The sequence below is a fragment of the Bos mutus genome, chromosome 6 (genome assembly GCF_027580195.1).
Source record: "Bos mutus isolate GX-2022 chromosome 6, NWIPB_WYAK_1.1, whole genome shotgun sequence".
In the NCBI taxonomy this organism is placed as follows: Eukaryota; Metazoa; Chordata; class Mammalia; order Artiodactyla; family Bovidae; genus Bos; species Bos mutus.
The window spans coordinates 81,004,252-81,026,134 of record NC_091622.1 but is presented as its reverse complement, the minus strand read 5'-3'; the positions used below and the strand labels follow the sequence as shown (position 1 = coordinate 81,026,134).

At 34.7% G+C, this 21,883-nt stretch overlaps 1 protein-coding gene across 12 annotated transcripts in view; it reads left to right on the top strand.

Moving 5' to 3' along the window:
- Positions 1-21,883, top strand: part of EPHA5 (EPH receptor A5) — a 408,061-nt gene that overhangs the window by 200,513 nt on the left and 185,665 nt on the right. For 5 of the 12 annotated variants that reach the window (XM_005887234.3, XM_005887233.2, XM_005887236.2 and 2 more), the window contains exons 4-5: positions 1,668-1,823; positions 5,828-6,163. The exons of 1 other annotated variant lie outside the window; for it this stretch is intronic. In XM_005887234.3, the coding sequence (XP_005887296.2) occupies positions 1,668-1,823; positions 5,828-6,163 (492 nt within the window). Of the gene's footprint in view, positions 1-1,667; positions 1,824-5,827; positions 6,164-10,266; positions 12,887-17,378; positions 18,587-19,747; positions 19,858-21,883 lie in introns of those variants that run through there. 6 more of the 12 variants (XM_070372467.1, XM_070372468.1, XR_011464516.1 and 3 more) reach the window with 5 other exon arrangements.

The following is a 21,883-nucleotide window of genomic DNA, read 5'->3' as shown; positions in this document are numbered from 1 at the left end:
ATTATAAGAAAAATAATATTTTAAATCTTCTCCTAATCATTTAACTACAAGAATGTCCCTAATACTATCAAAAAGCTCTTCTTATCTTTCAAATACCTTCACATTCACTCTGAATTTATAAGAGCATTAGGTTTTACTATCGCTATAATTAGATCTACTGAAAAATACCTTCTCATTTTTGTCAATTCCTGATTATTCATGGTGATGGCAGAAAGCCTTCGCATGGATTACTAAAACCCCAGATCATTTATAGCACATGAAAATTAGCCCTAGTTCATTATGTCTATCAGAATTTCCATGGAAATACAAATTTACCTTTAAGCTTTAGCAAATGTTCATTGATGCTTGAATAAACTCTCTTGAGTATATATAGTGGATTTTCAGAATAGGAAAAAAACACATAAATAGTTGATTAGCTTTAAGTTAACTAAGCTCCAAAAAGGTAATCAAACCATCAGTTTTATGGTCTTCACATGGTTCATAGTGGACAATTGGAATATTGAAGTTTGGCTTTACTACCCATTGAGAAGAAAGAGAAAGATAAAAGCTTAGGGAATACAGAATAAGGGAACTTAGCTTGTTAATATTTACTTACCTGACCACTAACTTAACAAAAATATCAGAGATTCTCTTCATGTGATTCTGAGTATTTCAGTTACATTTTTCTTGCCATGTCATTCACTCAGGTGTGCCTTACATAACAATATGTGAATACTTTATGTGGTAAAACACTGCGATAAGTATTGTAAATGCAAAATTGAATAAGGCACACTTTTCTCCTTTGTAGAGCATTATAATTTTTGTGGTATAAACATGACTGATACTGGAATAGATGAATGTTGGATCAGTAAAGATCTCAATGAAAATTTCTAAAATGGAGTAAAATGTGGGAAAAACAAAAACAAAAACCCTGAAGTCTGAATCCTCTTGATATTAGTATGATATAAATTAATAATGTGAATGATATACTAGCTCAATCATGCATTCTCTCCATTCTAACAGAATTTTGTGAAGGTTTTAGCATTCCCTGATGGCTAAGTCTGTAAAGAATCCACCTGTAGTGCAGGAGACACAGGAGATGTGAATTCAGTTCCTGGGTCGGGAAGATCCCCTGGAGGAGGAAATGGCAATGCACTGCAGTGTTCTTGCCTGAAAAATCCCGTGGACAGAGGAGCCTGGTGGACTGCAATCCAAAGGGTCCCAAAGAGTTGGATACGACTGAGTGACCAAGCACACAGTTAATTTACTTATTAATTCAACAACAAAACTTTGAGCAACTGTTGTGTACCATGCCGTTCTCTGAGTATAGTGGAAATTTTGTTTTTTTTTTTCCCAACATAAGTTGTTCTAATAATAGCATTAATGAAAGTTATATTCAAAGCACCTTGTTTTAAATACATATGACCATCTTTATATTTCTTGTAACATAAGAATCATTATAAATATATTCCAATCATGTTTGATTTAAATACTTTAAATAAATATTTGATTATCTGGATGAATAGCCTGTTATTTATGATTCAGAAATTTATGAAAATTTTTTGAAATTAATGAAAGGATGGTGTTACATGAGATCTGTGTATACTAGTCAAAATAATGACATTATTCACAAAGCAAACACTGCATCTGTTCCAGGGAAAAGCTTAGTCTCTTATTTCTTTTGACAGTGTGCAGACCTGGGTTCTTCAAAGCCTCACCTCACAGCCAGAGCTGCAGCAAATGTCCACCTCACAGTTACACCCATGAGGAAGCTTCAACCTCTTGTGTCTGTGAAAAGGATTATTTCAGGAGGGAGTCTGATCCACCCACAATGGCATGCACAAGTAAGGAAAACCCATGGATCTTTGGTGATGCTAACCTTCACCAGTTTGAAGAAATAGCATGATGGAGCCTGTTACATTCTATTACCGTTTCCGCCAAAACAGGCATAATGTTTAATTTGCCAATATAGGATTTCACCAGAATCCAATCTTCGAGTAAACATTAAGAAATCCGAGTCTCTTCTATTATTTACAGTGGGAAGAATCCGTTTTCCCTTATTTCAAGTTCAACATCTGGGCCACAAATACAATTTTTCTTTTCCTTTTTTTTTTACTTTATGATTTATTTGAGTGCTCGTGGTAGTCAAACATGACTTTGACAAATCCATTCACCTGTTCCTGGTTAATCGTTTTTACTTTTCTTCCTCTTCTTCCAAGCCAAATTTCTGATCACAAAAATATCCAGTACATGGTACTTCTATCTTCTTGTTGTAACCTGCCCCACTAAGCTGCAAAGACCAATGAGAAGGTCATTTATAAGACAGGAAACACTACACGAACATGGAGTGCTGCGGGTTGGCAAGTCAAATTTAAGAGTCAAATATAAAACCAGTTGTCAACTAGGATTTTCAAGTGGTTGTGTTTTTTTAGCAGTGAGTGTCCTTAACTATTATTAAGTATATGGTCAAATAATCTTAGAACAGATGAATAATAAACATTTTATTCCAACATTTGCAGTGGGTACTTCCATATCTATCAGTGTTTTGGTGTTTTTGTTTTTCTAGTGTGCCACATATTTCTGAGAAGGAAACAAATTTACATGTTAGTTTGCTTGATGACAGTATTTCTTTAGTTTTTCTATCTTCGTCTCTATAGCAAATCAAACAAAAACAAATGAAAGGGAAGAATAGTGAATCCCAACTCCCCTTACCATTCATTTTCCGTGATGTCCCATTTTGTACTCTTTTAGATCTCTGTAGGTTGTAGTTGCCTTCAAAGATGAAGACAATTTTTTTTGAAATTTAGTACTCTCTGGTATCATAGATAAAGACATATGATTTCTTTATTTAAATAATCACAACTGAAGTTTTATCTGAATTTCAGTGCCTGAATTTCATAATGTCAGTGAAATGTATATTCATTGTTTCTCAAATCATTGATATTAACTTAATAGTGTTAAAGATCATTCTTTATCACATTCTGATACTTTTATGGGTTAGATTGTTACTAACTATAACAATTCCTCTTCACATAAGTAAATGACATTATTGTATACCTGTCTTAAGAGGATACATTTGAATTGAGGAGATATAAAGTGTGATTGAATGTGATGTATCTTGGTTGCAGTGGAAATTGCTTCAATTATTCAAAGCAAAATAGAGCCCAAACAGGGAGATATTTGCTAGACTGTACTTTGGTGAATTAGAGAAAATCATATCTTGACTTATTTCAATTTCATCAGTTTTATAGGTATTCTTTTCTTTAAGTAGTCCAACCACGATCAGTCTCTTTCTCAGCATGAATATGAGCCTCCCATTCTGTAAAATTACTAGGTTTGGGAATGGGTGAGACCCCATGCTCTGGTGTCAAGGACTGCTTAGCTCTCGTTTAGGACCTGAGGTTTATATTTTCTCTGTATCCATGTGTGTGCATTTCTAATACTGTGTCTCAGAGGAACACTCATTTGTATGCATTTCTCAAAAAAGACAGGAAGTCCTGTAGAAGATCTTTCTAATACATAGTCTGTGAGTGTGTGTGTTCTGTTCTTAGTTGCATTCACAATACCACAAATACCACCTATGATGATACCCTTAAACAGATGAGATCACTTGATTTATGTCTGTTTGGCTCTTTGGAATTAAATTTATGGTTTCAACTTCTTTTAATATTTTTTTTTGGTACTCTGGAAAACCAAATGCTACACACTTAGAGGAAAAGAAAAAACAAAATTCAGATTCTAATGAATCTGTTCAAATTGAGGGTGTCTCTCACAGCTCTACTTGGGTTCATACATCACGTCTATTAGCAGGACGGTGGGATTTCATTACGTTATTTTTTTGGTGCATGTCAGTCTGAGTCTTCACTGATTACCTCTTCTTTAGGGCTTCCCTTGAATATATGAGTTTCATTTTAACTTTGAGAGGCATATGTGCCCCCCACTCACATGCTGAGGGGCTATTGGTAGCAGAGTCAGAAGAAGAGTTAGACCATGATACAGTTTTACAGATTTAGAGGAAAGATGGAAACTGTGGGTATAGTTAAGTTGTCAGGAAAAAAAACTCAGAATTTTGATATCTTCTGAAGTAGACCTATTCCAAGTATACTTTACCTTTTTCTCACAAAAGAATCTGTAACATTTTGATCTCAAATTACATTTTTGCCATAATTTTCCACTATTAGATAAGTTAAAGGCAATAGTAAAAAGAGTTGTATTTCCATCTTAAGTATTTATTTCAACTGAAAAGTGACTTTTATATTGGAGTGTGTGAGATTATATGGGAAAATTCACAGGATTCAACCACAACTATAGCAAAGATAGAGATTTTTTAATCAAAGCTGGCAATTTTTACATTATGGAGTTCTTTAAGTGATATTTTATGAATACTAGGTAACTTTCTTATTGCTTTTAATTTTTTTTTAATTTTATTTTATTTTTAAACTTTACATAATTGTATTAGTTTTGCCTTTTAAATTTAGTCCTCAGCAGTCATGGTTTAATAAATGTTAGGTAGAAATTAATATTTACTTCTATGTTTAGAACAGGCAGCACATATTAAGATAACTAAGCTATGTCATCCTGAGTAGGTTAATTTATGCCTATGAACCATTTATAGTCCATTTTATTCCCTATTGGGAAATCTTTGCTAAGTAATTCTGAAACAAATCTAAATGTGTTTTCTCTTCAAGAACATCTGATCATATAATATTAACAGTGGACTGAAGCTGTAAGTCTGAGTATCTAAAAATCTATTCTAGAGTCAGACAATATACAGTTAATTCTTTTATAGACACTTTTTTTAGAGCATTTTTAGGTTCAGAACAAAATTGAGAGGATGATATAGAGATTTCCCCATATATCTCTCATCTGCACGCATTCATAGCTTGTCTCATTATCAGCACCCCCCACCAGAGTAATGCATTGGTTACAGTTGGTAGGTAACCAATTTTAGTTCTCTTTAGTCTGCTATTATTTCAGAAATACAGTATTATATACATGGATAGCAGTTGGTATTTATATATAAATTTACTATGCTTATTTTTCAAGGTCTGAACACATTCATTCTTCTTCTTAATTGTGTTTTGGAGAATTATTTTTAAAATAAGTTTTAGATTTTCAGTTAAGTAAAATGCACAGTTTTGCCGAACCACAATGTTAAAACCATATCAAAGTAAGCAAAATTTTATCACAGTTTGTAATATTGATCAACTACTTAAATTCTTGTTTGTTTTTTTTTTTGTCATATGAAGGAGGTTCCAAATTCTGTTGGTGGCTTATCAGTAGACATGCAACTTCCTTTGAGATAAACTAAGGCTGTTTTTGTTTGTCCTTTTTAATTTCTGTAGTATTTGTAGTCAAGAGCCACACTAATAAATCCTCTTTCTACCTGTACTCATTGCTTAGTAAATCCTTCATGTTTAATTCCTAGCTTTCAGGGAACAAGTATCATTGAGGACTTAATCACGTCAATCCCCAAGGAGAATTTTTCCTTGGACTTGCCAAGAACCTGCCACTATTTGAATACATAATTTTATCTACATTTTTTGCATGCATAGTTTTATTCCATAATTCTTTATGTATACACTAAGCAAAACATAATCTTTAACTGAACTTGTTACATTGCCAAGATAAGTCATTTCTATAGTATTTAAACCCCACTATTGTCCCTATAAAACTGTAACAAGATTTTTTAAAGATTATTACAAATTGATAATTCTTGCATTCTGCCCTGCTTAAAACAATGATTGCAAAGCTATTTTTTTCCCTTCAGACCATAAATTTGTGTAGTAAGCAATGCCTAATTTTATCATCTCAAAATTTGTTTTTTTCACTTTACTTTGCAAACCAGGACCCCCCTCAGCTCCTCGGAATGCCATCTCAAATGTTAATGAAACTAGTGTCTTTCTGGAATGGATTCCTCCTGCTGACACTGGTGGAAGGAAAGATGTGTCATATTATATTGCATGCAAGAAGTGCAACTCCCATGCAGGTGTGTGTGACGAGTGTGGCGGTCATGTCAGGTACCTCCCCCAGCAAATCGGCCTGAAAAACACCTCTGTCATGGTGGTGGATCTGCTCGCTCACACAAACTATACCTTTGAGATTGAGGCAGTGAATGGAGTGTCCGACTTGAGTCCAGGAGCCCGGCAGTATGTGTCTGTAAATGTAACCACAAATCAAGCAGGTAAGTGTGATGTCCAACCAAATCATGTACCTTAGGACAAGCTCTGTCAGTTATCTCCCCAGCTCAGGGCTAAGTTGCCTGAGATGTGAAAAAGAACTTCCCATTATCCAGAGGGTTAGGACTTAGAGTAGAATGAATACACCTTGAGACTTTTTTTTTTAAGTTCTAGGCAAATAAAAGCTAAAGTTTTGTAGCAGACACATCCACGGACAGAAAATAAGATAGATTTTAGTTGAATTTTTTCATTAAAAAATATATTTATGGCTCAAATCCATTTGTGAAAAAATTTTTGTCTCATAATTTTGAACAGTGCAATTATTATAGCTCAGATCTATATTTTTGTTGTTTTATTCACTTCAGGTTTTTTCTTTAGTTCATTAAGTTAGCATGTAATTAGGCAGGTTTATTAGTTTGGCACCACATCTGAATTTTCTTCACATATTAAAATAGGGTTTTCTTATTATTTCTATTGTTATTATTACAAATGTATAAAACAACTTTTCTTTGATAAATCCATTTATCAAAATTATAATAACTGTGAGCTGTTGTACAACAACCATACATATGAAAATATATCTATATTCCATATGAAGAACTTGGAAATATTAAGGAGTAATTATTAAGGAGTAGGGAAAATAGTGCTGCTTGAATGATTAATTCCCCTAAAATTTCCCCTCAAGTACTTAATTTTAAGTAAATCAATATAGAGAATTCTTGTCTAGTAAACTAAAAATCAAGCTATGGCTGAATTAATAACTTGTCCTATTATGTGGCAAGAACCATTCAAAGCCTATGAGTAGCTTATAACTGGTTTTTGTCAATAACAGGTGCCTGTGTAGGAAGGGGCTTTAAATGTAATGCTCCTTCTATTCCTTGGCCTCAGCTCTCAGTTCATGGGAATAAACTGGTTACCTCTTAAGTACCGCAGGTGGACGTTGCTTGGTGAGGACATCCTTGCCAGTAGAGCTCACAGTGTGATAGGATGTGTTTGACTGAATTAGGTCAGACTTAATTCCTGTAATGTTAGTATAAGTTTGTAGGTAGTGGAATGATCTGATTGACAAGAAAATATTGTTTGTAATCAAGTTTGGATCAAAATAATTTGAATTATTGGATGTGTCAGGTAAATGAAGTGGTTATCTCTTGAGAATAAGAAAAACATGTGTCATTGGGTTCATAGTTGTTTTTGACTGATAAAACTGAGAGAAACATTCAAAAGTAACCCAGAGGATACAAAGATATTTGAATTATTCACTAAGCATCATTCTAAGCACTCATGTTCTCATCTATGTTGAATGTATCCACAGCATGTTTTTTATTCCATGACAAAAAAAATAATAATTGTACACTTATATGCCACTTTCCTCCGTGAATTTTTTATATCTTACTCCATTTTGTCCCTAACCTAAGGTTGAACTAATAAAAGTGCTAAGAAGAGGTAGACAAAATTAGAGAAAATTAGGTTTTCCTTCGGTATAGACTCAGCTTTGGGCATACTAGTATACATTAATTTTTCATCACAGTATCTAGATGCCACAAGTGCTCTGTGAATGTGAACTCTCTTCTCACATCAGAAAAATATTGGGATTAAACTATTGCTTTCAGCCTTCATATGCAATATCTTTTAAGCTTACTTGGTTCTACATGTGAATCTTCCATTAACATACTGAAAGCATATTGAACAATCATTAAGAATTGTAGTTCCCTGATAGCACATTATTTAAGCTTGCATAACCTTCTTTGAATGATGTTTCTCTGATGAACTAGATAACTGTTTTTTAAATGAAATTATTAATAAATATTTGCTCCAGGTGTTTTTACTTACTGGCCTTTTAGGACTGCACAGTATGTTTTTTGAACTACAAATACTTTAAATGTCAAGAAAGAAAAATTTCTATCTGACTATTCAAGGAATGGCTATCACCTAAAACAAACATTTGTATTCAGAGCAGAAACTTTATTGACTTTTGATTTGCTGTTTTTCCCCCAAGTTTTCAGAGCATACGTACTGTAAAATCCTTACAAACCTACCAAAAAATAAAAACAAGATGGAGATTTTCTCAGGGTCTGACATTTCAGACCAACTAAATATCAATTTCACAAAAATTATTGACTTCAAGTAACTCTTAGAAATAATGCCACGGTGCTGGACATTTATCAAGTACCAACATTATAGAAAGTGGGCTACAGTAGTTGGTTTTAATGTCTGAATATTTTCTCAGCCTTAAATTACAGAAAGTTATCTGTACCATATGTGGTTTTTATACAAAACTTCTTTTAACAGATTTCAACTTTAGTTTCAATCTCCATGGAGTGTTTATTGAGAAATGCATTTGTTTCTTAATTTATTTGTTTCAAATTTATAATTTGTTCTGTCATTTTCTGATTGATTTATATTAGTGACATCAATGTGATATATGAACAGCCCAGATTCAAAATTATGTTCAACACATACAAGAAAAAAATTAGTAATTTTTTCAAGATAAGAATCTTACATTAGTCTAGAAATTTAAATTGATTAGGTAACCCTGGCTCATCAGTCTATAAAAAGAAATAATGATTTTATGCTGAGGATAGTGATTAAATGATTAATTTATGGATGTTTACACAGCATTTAAGACATTTTTCCAGCTATTAAATCATTATGGAGTCTAGCATTTTGCTTTTGTGAGAAGTCGTCTGAATTCAAATGATACTTTTTTGCATGTAAATTAATAGTCAAGTTAAAAGATGAAGTTTTAAGGAAAACTAAATACTACAATTAGTTGGAATTTATGGGATGGGCCTTGTAGAATTCGACAAATAGTACTGAGATTGACAAAAAATTGCAAAGTTGTGGGAATTATCACAGTCAAAACATACAAACACACATGAAGTGGGAAAATTGAGGGTGGGAAAAGTAATTTACAAAAAGGTAAAGGAAAATTGTGTGTGAGAAGGGCAAATGACAGGAAAAAATTTGAATACATAAATTATATAAAGAACTTTAACAGTTGAATTGCAAAGTGGATAAAATCATGGATAATACAAACCATGCTTTATTAAGCTCAAACTTAGAAAAAATAAATTCCATGGAGCTCCTTAAGTTTTCTAGTGATTTGGAAAAATTGATGTATAAAAATTTTTTTTACAGAAAATGCATTTAGATTATTTACATGACAATACTTCTATTGTTCATTCCTATTGTATTATCATTTATTTTGTCTTACTGGTTTAGGTCATCAAAAATATAACTGCTAGATAGATGGATAAGTAGATGGAGAGTGATATGTTAACATCGTATGAAAATTAAATATCCCATTGAAAACAGTTATGTTAAATGTTTCACTATCAGCTCACAAAAGAGTGTGCATTTATCATATTCCTCTATAAACTTATTTTTTAGGGTTTTACTTTAAAATAATTTTGCACTGGGCATACTTTATCAAGAACACTCTTTTAATATCATGACACTCTTTTAATATATACAAATGTATATTTTATCCCCAGAAACAAAAAGCTCATCCCAACTAAAAAACCAAAAGTATTCATACTTTAATAAGCCAAGGTACAGAATCCTAATTCTGAACTAAAATAGATCAAATTTTAATTGTTTTGAATTAGTCTTAGACTCTGACTTTTTCATCAGAGGGCTAGATTAACATGATATGAGTTACAAAGTGTAACAAACATTTTGGAGGGAATGTCCCAACCTGTCCCAGACTATCAGAAATATCACTAAGAAAGGTGATTCCTTTATGTTGAAAGGTTTTATTTCTTGATTCTTCCAAAGGTATCCAGGGGCATGATAATTCCATTTCATCAGGTACTTTCAGTTTGATGCAGTTTACAAACTTGTGCAGAATGATGTCTTACAGGCTGTGGCAATGCCCGGGGTTGAAACTAAATTATGCCATAGAGTTGGAAATTTAAGAGAATGCTGATGGTAAAAGCACACAAGTGTTTCTGAGAAGAGGGAGACAAACATTTTTTGTTGATCTCTGTTTACTGAGATGTTGAAAAAGAAGTTCATTGTCACTTGCTCGATCATTACTATGATAATTCTGAGGGTCTTTTTTGACTTTCTTCTGTGGAGAGAGCTTACTGGCTATCTTTGTAATCAGTTCAGTTCAGTTCAGATGCTCAGTCCTGTCCGACTCTTTGCGACCCCTTGAACTGCAGCACGCCAGGCCTCCCTGTCCATCACCAACTCCCGGAGTTCACTCAAACTCACGTCCATCAAGTCAGTGATGCGATCAAACCATCTCATCCTCTGTCGTCGCCTTCTCCTCCTGCCAGCATCACAGTCTTTCCAATGAGTCAAATCTTTGCATGAGGTGGCCAAAGTACTGGAGTTTCAGCTTTAGCATCATTCCTTCCAAAGAACACCCAGGATTGATCTCCTTTAGGATGGACTGGTTGGATCTCCTTGCAGTCCAAGGGACTCTCAAGAGTCTTCTCCAACACAAGCATCAATTCCTCGGCACTCAGCTTTCTTCACAGTCAAACTCTCAAGTCCATACATGACTACTGGAAAAACTGTAGCCTTGTCTAGACGGACCTTTGTTGGCAAAGTAATGTCTCAGCTTTTGAATATGCTATCTAGGTTGGTCATAACTTTGCTTCCAAGGAGTAAGTGTCTTTTAATTTCATGGCTGCAATCACCATCTGCCGTCATTTTGGATCCACAAAAAATGAAGTCTGACACTGTTTCCACTGTTTCCTCATCTATTTCCCATGAAGTGATGGGACCAGATGCCATGATCTTAGTTTTCTGAATGTTGAGCTTTAAGCCAAGTTTTGCATTCTCCTCTTTCACTTTCATCAGGAGCTTTTTAGTTCCTCTTCACTTTCTGCCATAAGGGTGGTGTCATTTGCATACCTGAGGTTATTGATATTTCTCCCGGCAATCTTGATTCCAGCTTGTGCTTCTTCCAGCCCAGCATTTCTCATGATGTGCTCCACATATAAGTTAAATAATCAGTGTGACAATATACAGCCTTGACATACTCCTTTTCCTATTTGGAACCAGTCTGTTGTTCCATGTCCAGTTCTAACTGTTGCTTCCTGACCTGCATATAGGTTTCTCAAGAGGTAGGTCAGGTGTTCTGGTATGCCCCTCTCTTTCAGAATTTTCCACAGTTTATTGATCCACACAGTCAAAGGCTTTGGCATAGTCAATAAAGGAGAAATAGATGTTTTTCTGGAACTCTCTTGCTTTTTCCATGATCCAGTGGATGTTGGCAATTTGATCTCTGGTTCCTCTGCCTTTTGTAAAACCAGCTTGAATATCTGGAAGTTCACGGTTCACGTATTGCTGAAGCCTGGCTTGGAGAATTTTGAACATTACTTTACTAGCGTGTGAGATGAGTTCAGTTGTTTGTCTTCTATATAGACTAAACGAGGTAATTTACATTTGCATGTAGGTAATACTAATTTTTTACTCTAATGTATTTTGAACGGTGGCATTAACTGCTGTATTCCCCACAGATCCACTAGGTGTGTGTGTTTACTCTTTTGGTAGGAGGAAGAATAAAAAGAGGAAGCTCTATGATTTAGTTTAGTTTGGTCATTACTGTAGTTTCACAGCTTTTATTGCATGGGGCTCAGAGACAAGGAGATTTTTTTATAGTTGAAGAGGAAATCTTCCAAGTATACACTTATGACTGGTGAAATAAAGAATTGAATGGAGGCATCAATGTGTCAGTTGTAATGTGGGCTCAGGACAAAATCTCATTCATCACATTACCATCATAGCCTCCACTCAGATCATGGTTTCTTAGGGGTATTTTGGGTCCACAGAGATTAGTGTTAGCTCTATAATCTGTTAAATGTATATTCTATATCCTAGTTTCTAAATCTAAATTTAGATCTTGAAATCTAAAATTTACAATCCGGGCGGTAACCCCCAGCCCTGCACCCCCAACTTATCTAGAAATGGCCAGAGATTTCTCTCAGATAAGCTGAAAAGGAAATGTACAATATTAATATATGTTACTTGCACAGTCCTCCATATGGACAGTCAATTTTCTCTTCATTTAATAGGGTAAATGAAGTTACTCAGGTCTGGGTGTTGGTGAGACACCATGACTAACTAGGTCACTAAATTTTCATTTGTATTTCTTAGACCTTGATATCATTAGTGGTATAGATAAGAGGGTCCATTATTTCAGTCGCTTAGTGCCTTGGTGCTAGACTTTTTACCATTCACATTTTCACCTATTATGAAATCCATGTCCACTTTCTTTTTAGTGGTAAAATGCTACTACTTGGTCTCTGCCATATCTGATCCCTAAGAAATTAAGAAATCATTTCACTGCATCTTCAACCTCTGTGTTCTCAAGAAAAGATAAATTTTAGAGATTTTGGTTATAAAAGTGGCACTGTTCTCATCAATTTATTTCTTATAATTATGGTGAAGAACATGTCTTCTGAGTCCTTTCTGAAGTTGTAATTAGTGGATAGTTTCATAAGTCTTGGCAAATAAATCAATTTCAGTGTTCCTATTTTAGTTGGTCATTTAATTCCTTCTTCATTAAAACAAGGAATTCCTAGTATCTGAACTATAAAAACATAGTTCACCTTTCAAATCCAGATCATGGTCAACTAATTGAACAAGCATTTAGCATTTGTGCTAGCTAGCTACCTAGAGAAGCACATTGGATCTCTAATCATGTATATATACCAGCTTGAATTAAATTGTTTCTCACTCTTCTGTAAGGAACATATAAAATCCATTTTCACACACATATTCCATATGCTTCTGCGGATTTAAGTTATAGAGTTTTGTGAGACATATTCAGGAAGTTTTTTTGTCCACAGCATTGACTGCATAATTGGCTCCCAAGAGGATGTTGGGATCTTGAGTTCAGATGGAGTAAATAAGTTTGAGCAAGAAGACAAATACTTCCTTCTATCACTTAATGATTTTAGATAAGGTATTGAAGACATCAAGGAGTAGCTTCCTCAGCCAGGTGTGGAAGAACTTAATGGTACCAAGAGAGACTCAGTAAGTTTTGGAAGCTGAGAATATTTTCAATCATATATTTTCTCCCCCATATCCACATTCCAGTGCTCAGGATTTCATGTTTTCCAATCAGTGGCTTCATTTTCTCATAAGGTAAGGCAATAAATCCATAATTTTAGCAGTTCAGGAATTCTGTGGTCTAAGACTTGGTTTTTGATGCACAGTTCTGTCATCCTAAGAGGACATGAGATATTTACAGCATGAAGACTCTGATCATCTCAATATGAATTGAACAGAGAAATTTAAACTTTGAGACACTAATTTTATTTCTTTAAATTCTGCAGTGCAACCAGACTCATCCTGTCCCACCTATATTTCTTATTTTTCTCATGCTTTTATAGTACTGAGTGAAACTGAAAGTCGCTCAGTCACATCCAACTCTTTGCAACCCTATAGACTATAGCTCACAAGGCTCCTCTATCCATGGAATTCTCCAGGCAAAATACTGGCGTGGATTGCCGTAACCTTCTCTAGGGGATTTTTCTGACCCAGGGATGATCCCAGGTCTTCCTTGTTACAGGCAGATTCTTTACCTACTGAGCCACGATGGGCAAGAGTACTAAAGCAGATGAAATTTGGTCACCAAAAACATCTTCAAGAATCCCTTTATTTGCAGTGACCAGAGGTGGTAAGATATAGCCACTATATGTCTGCTGTTGTTAGATTAAAACTAGCAACATCCTTTAAAAACTACATAGGTTCTTGCTACACTGAAATTTAACCAGTCGAGGAAACCAGAATTGAAAGAGACACATGTACTCCAGTGTTCATCGCAGCACTGTTTATAATAGCCAGGACATGGAAACAACCTAGATGTCCATCAGCAGATGAATGGATAAGAAAGCTGTGGTACATATACACAATGGAATATTACTCAGCCACTAAAAAGAATACATTTGAATCAGTTCTAATGAGGTGGATGAAACTGGAGCCTATTATACAGAGTGAAGTAAGCCAGAAAGAAAAACACCAATACAGTATACTAATGCATATATATGGAATTTAGAAAGATGGTAACAATAACCCTGTATGGGAGACAGCAAAAGAGACATAGATATATAGAACAGTTTTTTGGACTCCGTGGGAGAGGGAGGGGGGGATGATTTGGGAGAATGGCATTGAAACATGTATAATATCATATAAGAAACGAATCTCCAGTCCAGGTTCGATGCAGGATACAGGATGCTTGGGGCTGATGCACTGGGATGACTCAGAGGGATGGTCAAGGGAGGGAGGTGGGAGGGGGGTTCAGGATTGGGATCACATGTACACCCGTGGCAGATTCATGTTGATGTATGGCAAAACCAATACAATATTGTAAAGTAATTTGCCTCTAATTAAAATAAATAAATTTAATTAAAAAATAAATTTAAAAAATTTTAAAAAGAGAGAATAAGAAAGATTTTATATAAAAAGTAAAAAAAAAAAAAAAAAAAAAAATTTAACCAGTGGAATCACAGGTCCAAACTCCCATTCTTTTAAAAGACTTTTGCCTGCAACACTTCTCTTTTGGGAACATTTTTTAGATTTTAATGTCAGTTTTCTTAGTTGTAAACAAAATTTACTCTAAGTGGTTTAAACAAAAGAGGCCTGTAATAAAGGGTATTAAGTGGCTTATACAATCATTGAGAAAAATAGATTCAAAGATAAGGGCTAAGTTTCAGGAGAAGTGCCCAGTACTCTACCACAGATCTGGCTTGATGAAGCAAAACATGGCCACTGCAGCTGTCAAGCAATAAATGGCAGGCACTTAACCTTATTGCAATTGCTGCTGCCATTAGTAGCATTACTACTTCAGAATCTCAACCTTGAAACTGCTGAAAAATCTTCAGATTTGCCACCATATTCAAACTATGATATCCATGAATTTGTTCAATTTGAATGAAAATTTCTGCCTGTAATTGTTAATTGGGTTACCTCCGTTATTCTGAAGAAATATGTTTTTTCAAATAATTAAGATTTGTCCATCCTATCTTTCTCTCTCTCTTCCTTCTTCCATTCCTGCCTCCTGCTCTTTCTTCTTTCCCCCTCCATCCTTCCTTTCTTCACTCTTTCCTTCCTTTGTTCTTTCTTTCTTTCGTTCTGTATTTCCTTTTTACTTCAGATTATGAGAGTTAACGATATCTCTTAACTCAAACATGGCACATTACCATGTTTGAACTATGCAAGGTCCTCTTGTGGTTTATATATTGATATTTTTTATGTACTGCTTTTATCCCAAATCCATTTGCCATTTTCCTAAACAGTACCCTTTACATGGATTGCTTATTTCTCTGCATAAGTATTCTTATTAAAAATTTATTTAGCATTGGATGCATAGGTTTTTTAATTTCACGTAATAGTTATATTAAATATCTCATTCTGACAACTAATTTTTTTCACCATAATCAAAATGTTTTCTAGATCCACTTAATGTTTTTGCCATCCAGCGAGCTTTCATACATCCGCTGCACTTTACATACCAGTTCACCCAGGGACAGAGACCCAGATCCTCTGACTACCCAATTTGTGAGCATTCTTTATCCAATTTAAAGCCTTAATGTAGTGATTTTCATTCAGTTAATATCTATAAAACAGAGTAATGCTTAGTACATAATAAGATATTGATAAATGTTACTATAATAGTTTATAAGAAACTTTTCAACAGTGTGAGTTCTTGGAAAAGTTTCTCAGGTAGTGCTAGTGGTAAAGAACCCACCTGTCAAAACAGAAGACTTAAAAGACGTGGGTTCGATCCCTGGGTCAAGAAGATCCCCTGAAGGAGGGCATGGCAGCCCACTCCAGTGTTCTTACCTGGAGGATCCCATGGACAGAAAAGCTTGGTGGGCTACAGTCTATAGGGTCACAAAGAGTCAGACATGACTGAAGTGACTTAACATGTACACATAGAAAGAATACTGTGAGATAAATAAGGCTTCTCCAGGTGGCTCAGTAGTAAAGAATCCATCTGCCAATGCAGGAGAAGCAGGAGACGCAAATTCTCTCTCTGGGTTGGAAGATCCCCTGGAGAAGGAAATGACAACCTACTCAAGTATTCTTACCTGGAAAATCCCATGGACAGTGGAGCCTGGAAGGCTGCAGTTGATGGGGTCACAAAGAGTTGGACACAATTTAGCGACTGAATACATGCATGAGATAAATACGTTTTAGACTTTATGAGTATTATATAGACAAACTCATTGGTGAAGTAAAATGAGAAGAGAAAAATACTTTAAAGTGAAAAATAGCATAGAATCAGTGATGCCTCAGGTAACAACAACAACAACAAAAAAAACCTACTTCAAGCTTATAGGAATAGTGAATTATGATAATTAGAATCATATAATTAGATAATTATATAATTAGAGTCATCATCAATGATGATTCTATCATCAATGATTTCTTAAAATACTGTTTTACATTAGCATTGAAAATTTTCAAATTCAGTAAAATATCCAGAACAATTAACATAAGGAAATAAGCAGAGAAACAGCATCAAAGTAAGAGCAATACTTTGTATATAGGAAAGAGTCACATAATTTCTGTTCTTATCAAAATGTATTTGGACAAGACAAAATTTTTAGCTACATTATTTCTATTTAAAGATGAATATTGATTTGTCAGTTCTTGAAGTTTCTAAGGAAGACTATCTAGAGACAAAAAAATTGTTTTCTGTAATTACATATCATGAATATCTCTTCACTGGTGTCATACTGATCTTCTGTGACCAGGTTAGTGTACTCATTATGGCTACTAACAAAAATCCTTTAATTTTACCAACTGCAACTGCCCATTCCCATTGAAACTTGGCTTAAGTGAGGCATGCATTCTGAGCTTTTCCTGTGCTTATTTCTGCTTGGAAAACACAGTTCAAAGATGAGACACTAATGTAATGAATTTGTCCATATTTCATCTCTGGTTTATTTAATAAGGATTAGCAGATGGGGTGGAATATTTTTAGAAATCATCAAAATACTTTTTTGGTTCACTGGCAAGAATCTTTCTAGAGACTCCTCTGGTTTCTAAAAAGGCATGTCAGGGACTTCTGTTCCCTCTCTTTCTCTCTTTTATCTATTGTGGTAACAATGACAAAGATGATGATCGATGATGGCTAGCATGTTTCAGCACTTACAGTGTGCATATTGCTATGCGAAGAACTCTATTTGCTTTTTCTTATTTAATCCTAGCAATATCTTCATGACATAATATTATTATTATTCCCATTTTTAGGATGAAGAAACTGAAGTTTAAAGATGTGAAGTGGTTTGCCCAAGGTCACAAATCTAGTAAGTGAGGGAATAGGAATCTAAACCAGGAAATTCTTACTCTAGAACTAGTGTGCTTGAATCACTAGTCAGTATTGTTATTTCCTCTGCTTGAAGCCTGTTTCTTATTATACGTCATTGTCCTAGATAGCTCAGTCTTCAGATCTGCTTAAATCACTGTTTCCTTAAGAAAAGTTTTCCCTGCTCTACAGCTTGGGCTTTGCTCTCTAATGTAACCTGGAGTACAGGCAATATAAGTATTTGCTTTCTTACATGTTTTTCTGGAGTCTTCCCCTGGGAATCATAATAGTGCCTAGAACCTGTGTTTCTTAAGATATTTCTTAGAATAATAAGTTGAATTATTATTTTAATTAATGTTATAATTTCAGTTATTGGTGTGATGTGTAATATGTTTAAAACCTTTTTTGGAATTCTTCAAATGCCAAAACTTTTGCTTTCTTATTTATGTTGGGTGCATCTCCCATCTCTTTTAAATTAAGGATCCAGACACAGAGTCCTAATTGTAATTCATAGGTTTAGGTGTTCCAAAACTCTGAAATAAGACATTATTATTTAAAGTCTACTGCCCAGCTGACTTTCCTACTTAATCTCTCTTTCTTTAGACACTCTATAATCTTGACAGAAAGATTCACTGTGAATGGCTGAGCTCATTCCAGAGAGAAATTTTGTATAATAAATACTATGCTGGTTAAGAGCAATGCATGGTGTTTTCAATCTATAGTGTATTTATGGACTCATGGACTGCACAGCCTGTATTTTTGATTCAGTGTATCCAAGGGAGGGTCCAAGAACATGCATTTTTTAAAACACACATACACACACACACACACACACATCCTGCTGCCGGGTGTTTGGCCCACATTTGAGAAAAATTACGCTTACAGGAGGTTGATATTTGTTTCATGTTCCTCCTCTATAGTGAGATGGTAACACCTTTTAATCTGAATTCCTTGATGTCGCTTTTCTGTAAAGCTCTTTAGAAAATACCTGCTGACACTCTGTATATACACCAGCAATGATTTTGTTCATACTATTCTCTTTCTTACTAATGTAGGTACTCTATTCTGCTTACTACTCACTTGGAAGCTTTTAAACTAGCTTTGTGTAATTCTTATTGTAAACTCACTCCCTATTTAGCAGAATAGTGCTCAAAAATCCATTTCCAGTGTGAACTATCAAGTATTCTCATGGTTCAGTACAGAGTTGTAGCAACTCAGCATTTGAAATGTTCACTCATTCATCTCATTGGCATGTATGCTAAGAACTTATTTGCATAAAGATGGATATTATAAATTGATATGGATAACATATCAGTTTGTTTAAAACCTCACTCTGAAGTGCTCTCCTGCTTCCTTGTGAACAAAGTTCTGAAAGCATTCCCAGTGACCTGATGTACCATAAGCGTGAAGACACAGATGTGAAATCATGTTTAAATCAAGCATATGCATGAGTCCTTTATTAGGTTCTAAATGAAGTTTACTTAGAATACTAAAACTTTTTTTTGCACAGCGTGCTGAAATGACTTGTTCATGTGATTTTTCTGAAATTGACTGTCATTCATTCAAACATTATTTATTCAACACCTCCTGCATTAATTATACTCTATTGAGCATTCTGAAAGATATAAAAGCAGTTTAAAAAGTCCATCCTACTCCAACCCTAGAAATGCATTTTTCCTCAGAAGAAGTAAAGAATTGAAGAATAAAGTCTAATAAAATAAAACAGAAGAGAATTAATGATAACTTGGCTATTAAGCTCAGCAGCAATAGAATCAAATATGAGTTGACTTATTGACTTCACATTTTTTCTTTATATTTTGCTTCCTTTATCTCATATACATATCTATAGAGGCATTTATTCAAATCCACTTAGGATATACAGTTGCATTTATTTTAAAAAAATGATACACTATTTTTTAACTGCCCTTATATCTATTTTAATAGACATGCCTAGTTTGGTGAACATAATACCAGCATAATCAATCTTTGCTGATAATGACCTAGTATTGAATGATACAGTAACACAAAATGAACTGAGAAAAAAATATCTTAAAGATTTTTGACTATTGGGAGTATTTTAATTTATTCTGTTACATCTAATTTTATTAATATTTGACAGTCCACTTAACGCTTTATTGGAATTCAGTCAGAGCAAATTACTGATTTTGTAGCTGGGCACAAAGACACCAATATCTTCTTTGTCAAAACAAGCATCAAGCTTGAGGAATTTATTTGAAGATATGAAATGTTTTCCATTAAAATTACTTCGAGTGCTGGCTTTTTGATCTCACTTTTTACAAATTTCTTCCATTAGTAAGAAAAGAGAGGCGAGTTTGTTGAATTTTCAAGCCTGAAAGGCCTGAGGATGTGACCTGTACTGCAAACCGATGCTTAAACTACAACTCAAGCAATGATTTCCCTTAGGCTTGTGGTATGAACCAAAAACAAATACAGTCTTATTACAACCACCGTGTCTCTCTGCTTTTATTACATCTATGTATTTTAGGTATATGAATTTAGAGGATGTCTTTCTATTTTTTAAACAATCATTATTTTTCCCTAATGAAGTAGTAAATGACATTTAAAGGTGACAAAATTTATTATTTTATAAATTACTAAAGTTTCAGGCTATAACTTCTGTCATCAGCCATCTGCTCATATTAATAAGACCTCACTTGTTATTACTTACGCTCAATTAACCCTTTATATGCTGAGATATAGAAAGACATAGTTGTCTTTCAGAAGAGTCCTTTGTAGACAGTAAATCAGTAGTGTTTTAAAGTTATTATTGGTGGTAATGGACATGATGGTAGTAGTTTAGTGGTTTACAGTATTCCCCCTTACTTGCGGAGAATGCATTCCACAACCCCCAGTAGATGTCTAAAACCTTGGATAGTATGGAGCCCTGTACAGATATACTGTGTTTTTCCTATATGTACATGTCTATGATAAAATTTAATTTATAAATTTGGCACAGTAGAGATTAATGGCAATAACTCTTAATAATAGAACAGTTATAACAATATACTGTAATAAGAGTTATATCAATATAAACTCTCTCTTTCCTAAAATATCTTATTGTACTGTACAAATCTTTTGGTTTTTGTGATGATATGAGATGATAAAAAAAAAATCAGAGAAGGCAATGGCACCCCACTCCAGTACTCTTGCCTGGAAAATCCCATGGACCGAGGAGCCTGGTAGGCTGTAGTCCATGGGGTCGCTGGGAGTCGGACACGACTGAGTGACTTCACTTTCACTTTTCACTTTCATGCACTGGAGAAGGAAATGGCAACCCACTCCAGTGTAGTTGCCTGGAGAATCCCAGGGACGGGGGAGCCTGGTGGGCTGCCGTCTATGGGGTTGCACAGAGTCGGACAGGACTAAAGTGACTTAGCAGTAGCAGAGATGATAAAATGCCTTTTGGACTAGATAAAATGAATGACCTAGGCATTGTCATGTGGCATTAGGCTTCTATTAACCTTCTGATGATCTAGCCGAAGGAAGATCATCTGCCTTAAGCAGTCCTGGATGATTTAGCCTTAAAGACGTGGATTTCTGGATGTCAAGAGCAGAGGATGTCAATGATTGGAGACCCTAGGTGGGATGGAGCAGGTTGGTGCAAGATTTTATTAATATCACACTACTCAGAACAGTGGGAAATTGAAATTTATGAAATGTTAACTTCTGGAATTTTCCATTTAATATCTTTGAACTGATGTTGACTAGGGGTGCCTGAAACCATGAAAAGTGAAAATGTAGAAAAGGTTGTAGGGTAGATACTACTCTATTTTTGTTTTGGCTAACTTTACACCATTAAATTTTATGTATAAGGATAAGGGGCTTCCCTGGAGTGAGGATAAAGGATTCAAAGAGTAAATGAACAATTTTAAACATTTTCCAGTAAGATGTTAATATTGTACTTTTCCTGCAAGCTCAGTCATGTCCAATTGGTACACTTAGAGGGAGCTAAACAGTCAATTTTAAATGGGATTTAAGTCTATTTTTCCATGGATTTGGACTAGAAATATTAGTGACTTGCCTCCTGAAACTATGAAATCACTGCTGCTAAGTCGCTTCAGTTGTGTCCGACTCTGTGCGACCCCAGAGACGGCAGCCCACCAGGCTCCCCCGTCCTTGGGATTCTCCTGGCAAGAGTATTGGAGTGGGTTGCCATTGCCTTCTCCTATGAAATCACACACTTACATAATTGGTAGGTATCATGTAGTTTATATTTTTTCCTCTACTTTCTAAAGCACTATCATTATTTCTATTCCTACCATTACTTTACTTTTACAGAAAAAAAAATCTAACACTGTATGTCACTGTGCTGCTTTTGGTGAAGATGGTATTCACAAGCTTCGTTATTACAAGATAGCAAAGAAAATAAATGTTCTATTATGCATTTAGAAAATCCCTTGCAGGCTTCTTTAGTTACCTCCACATGAGA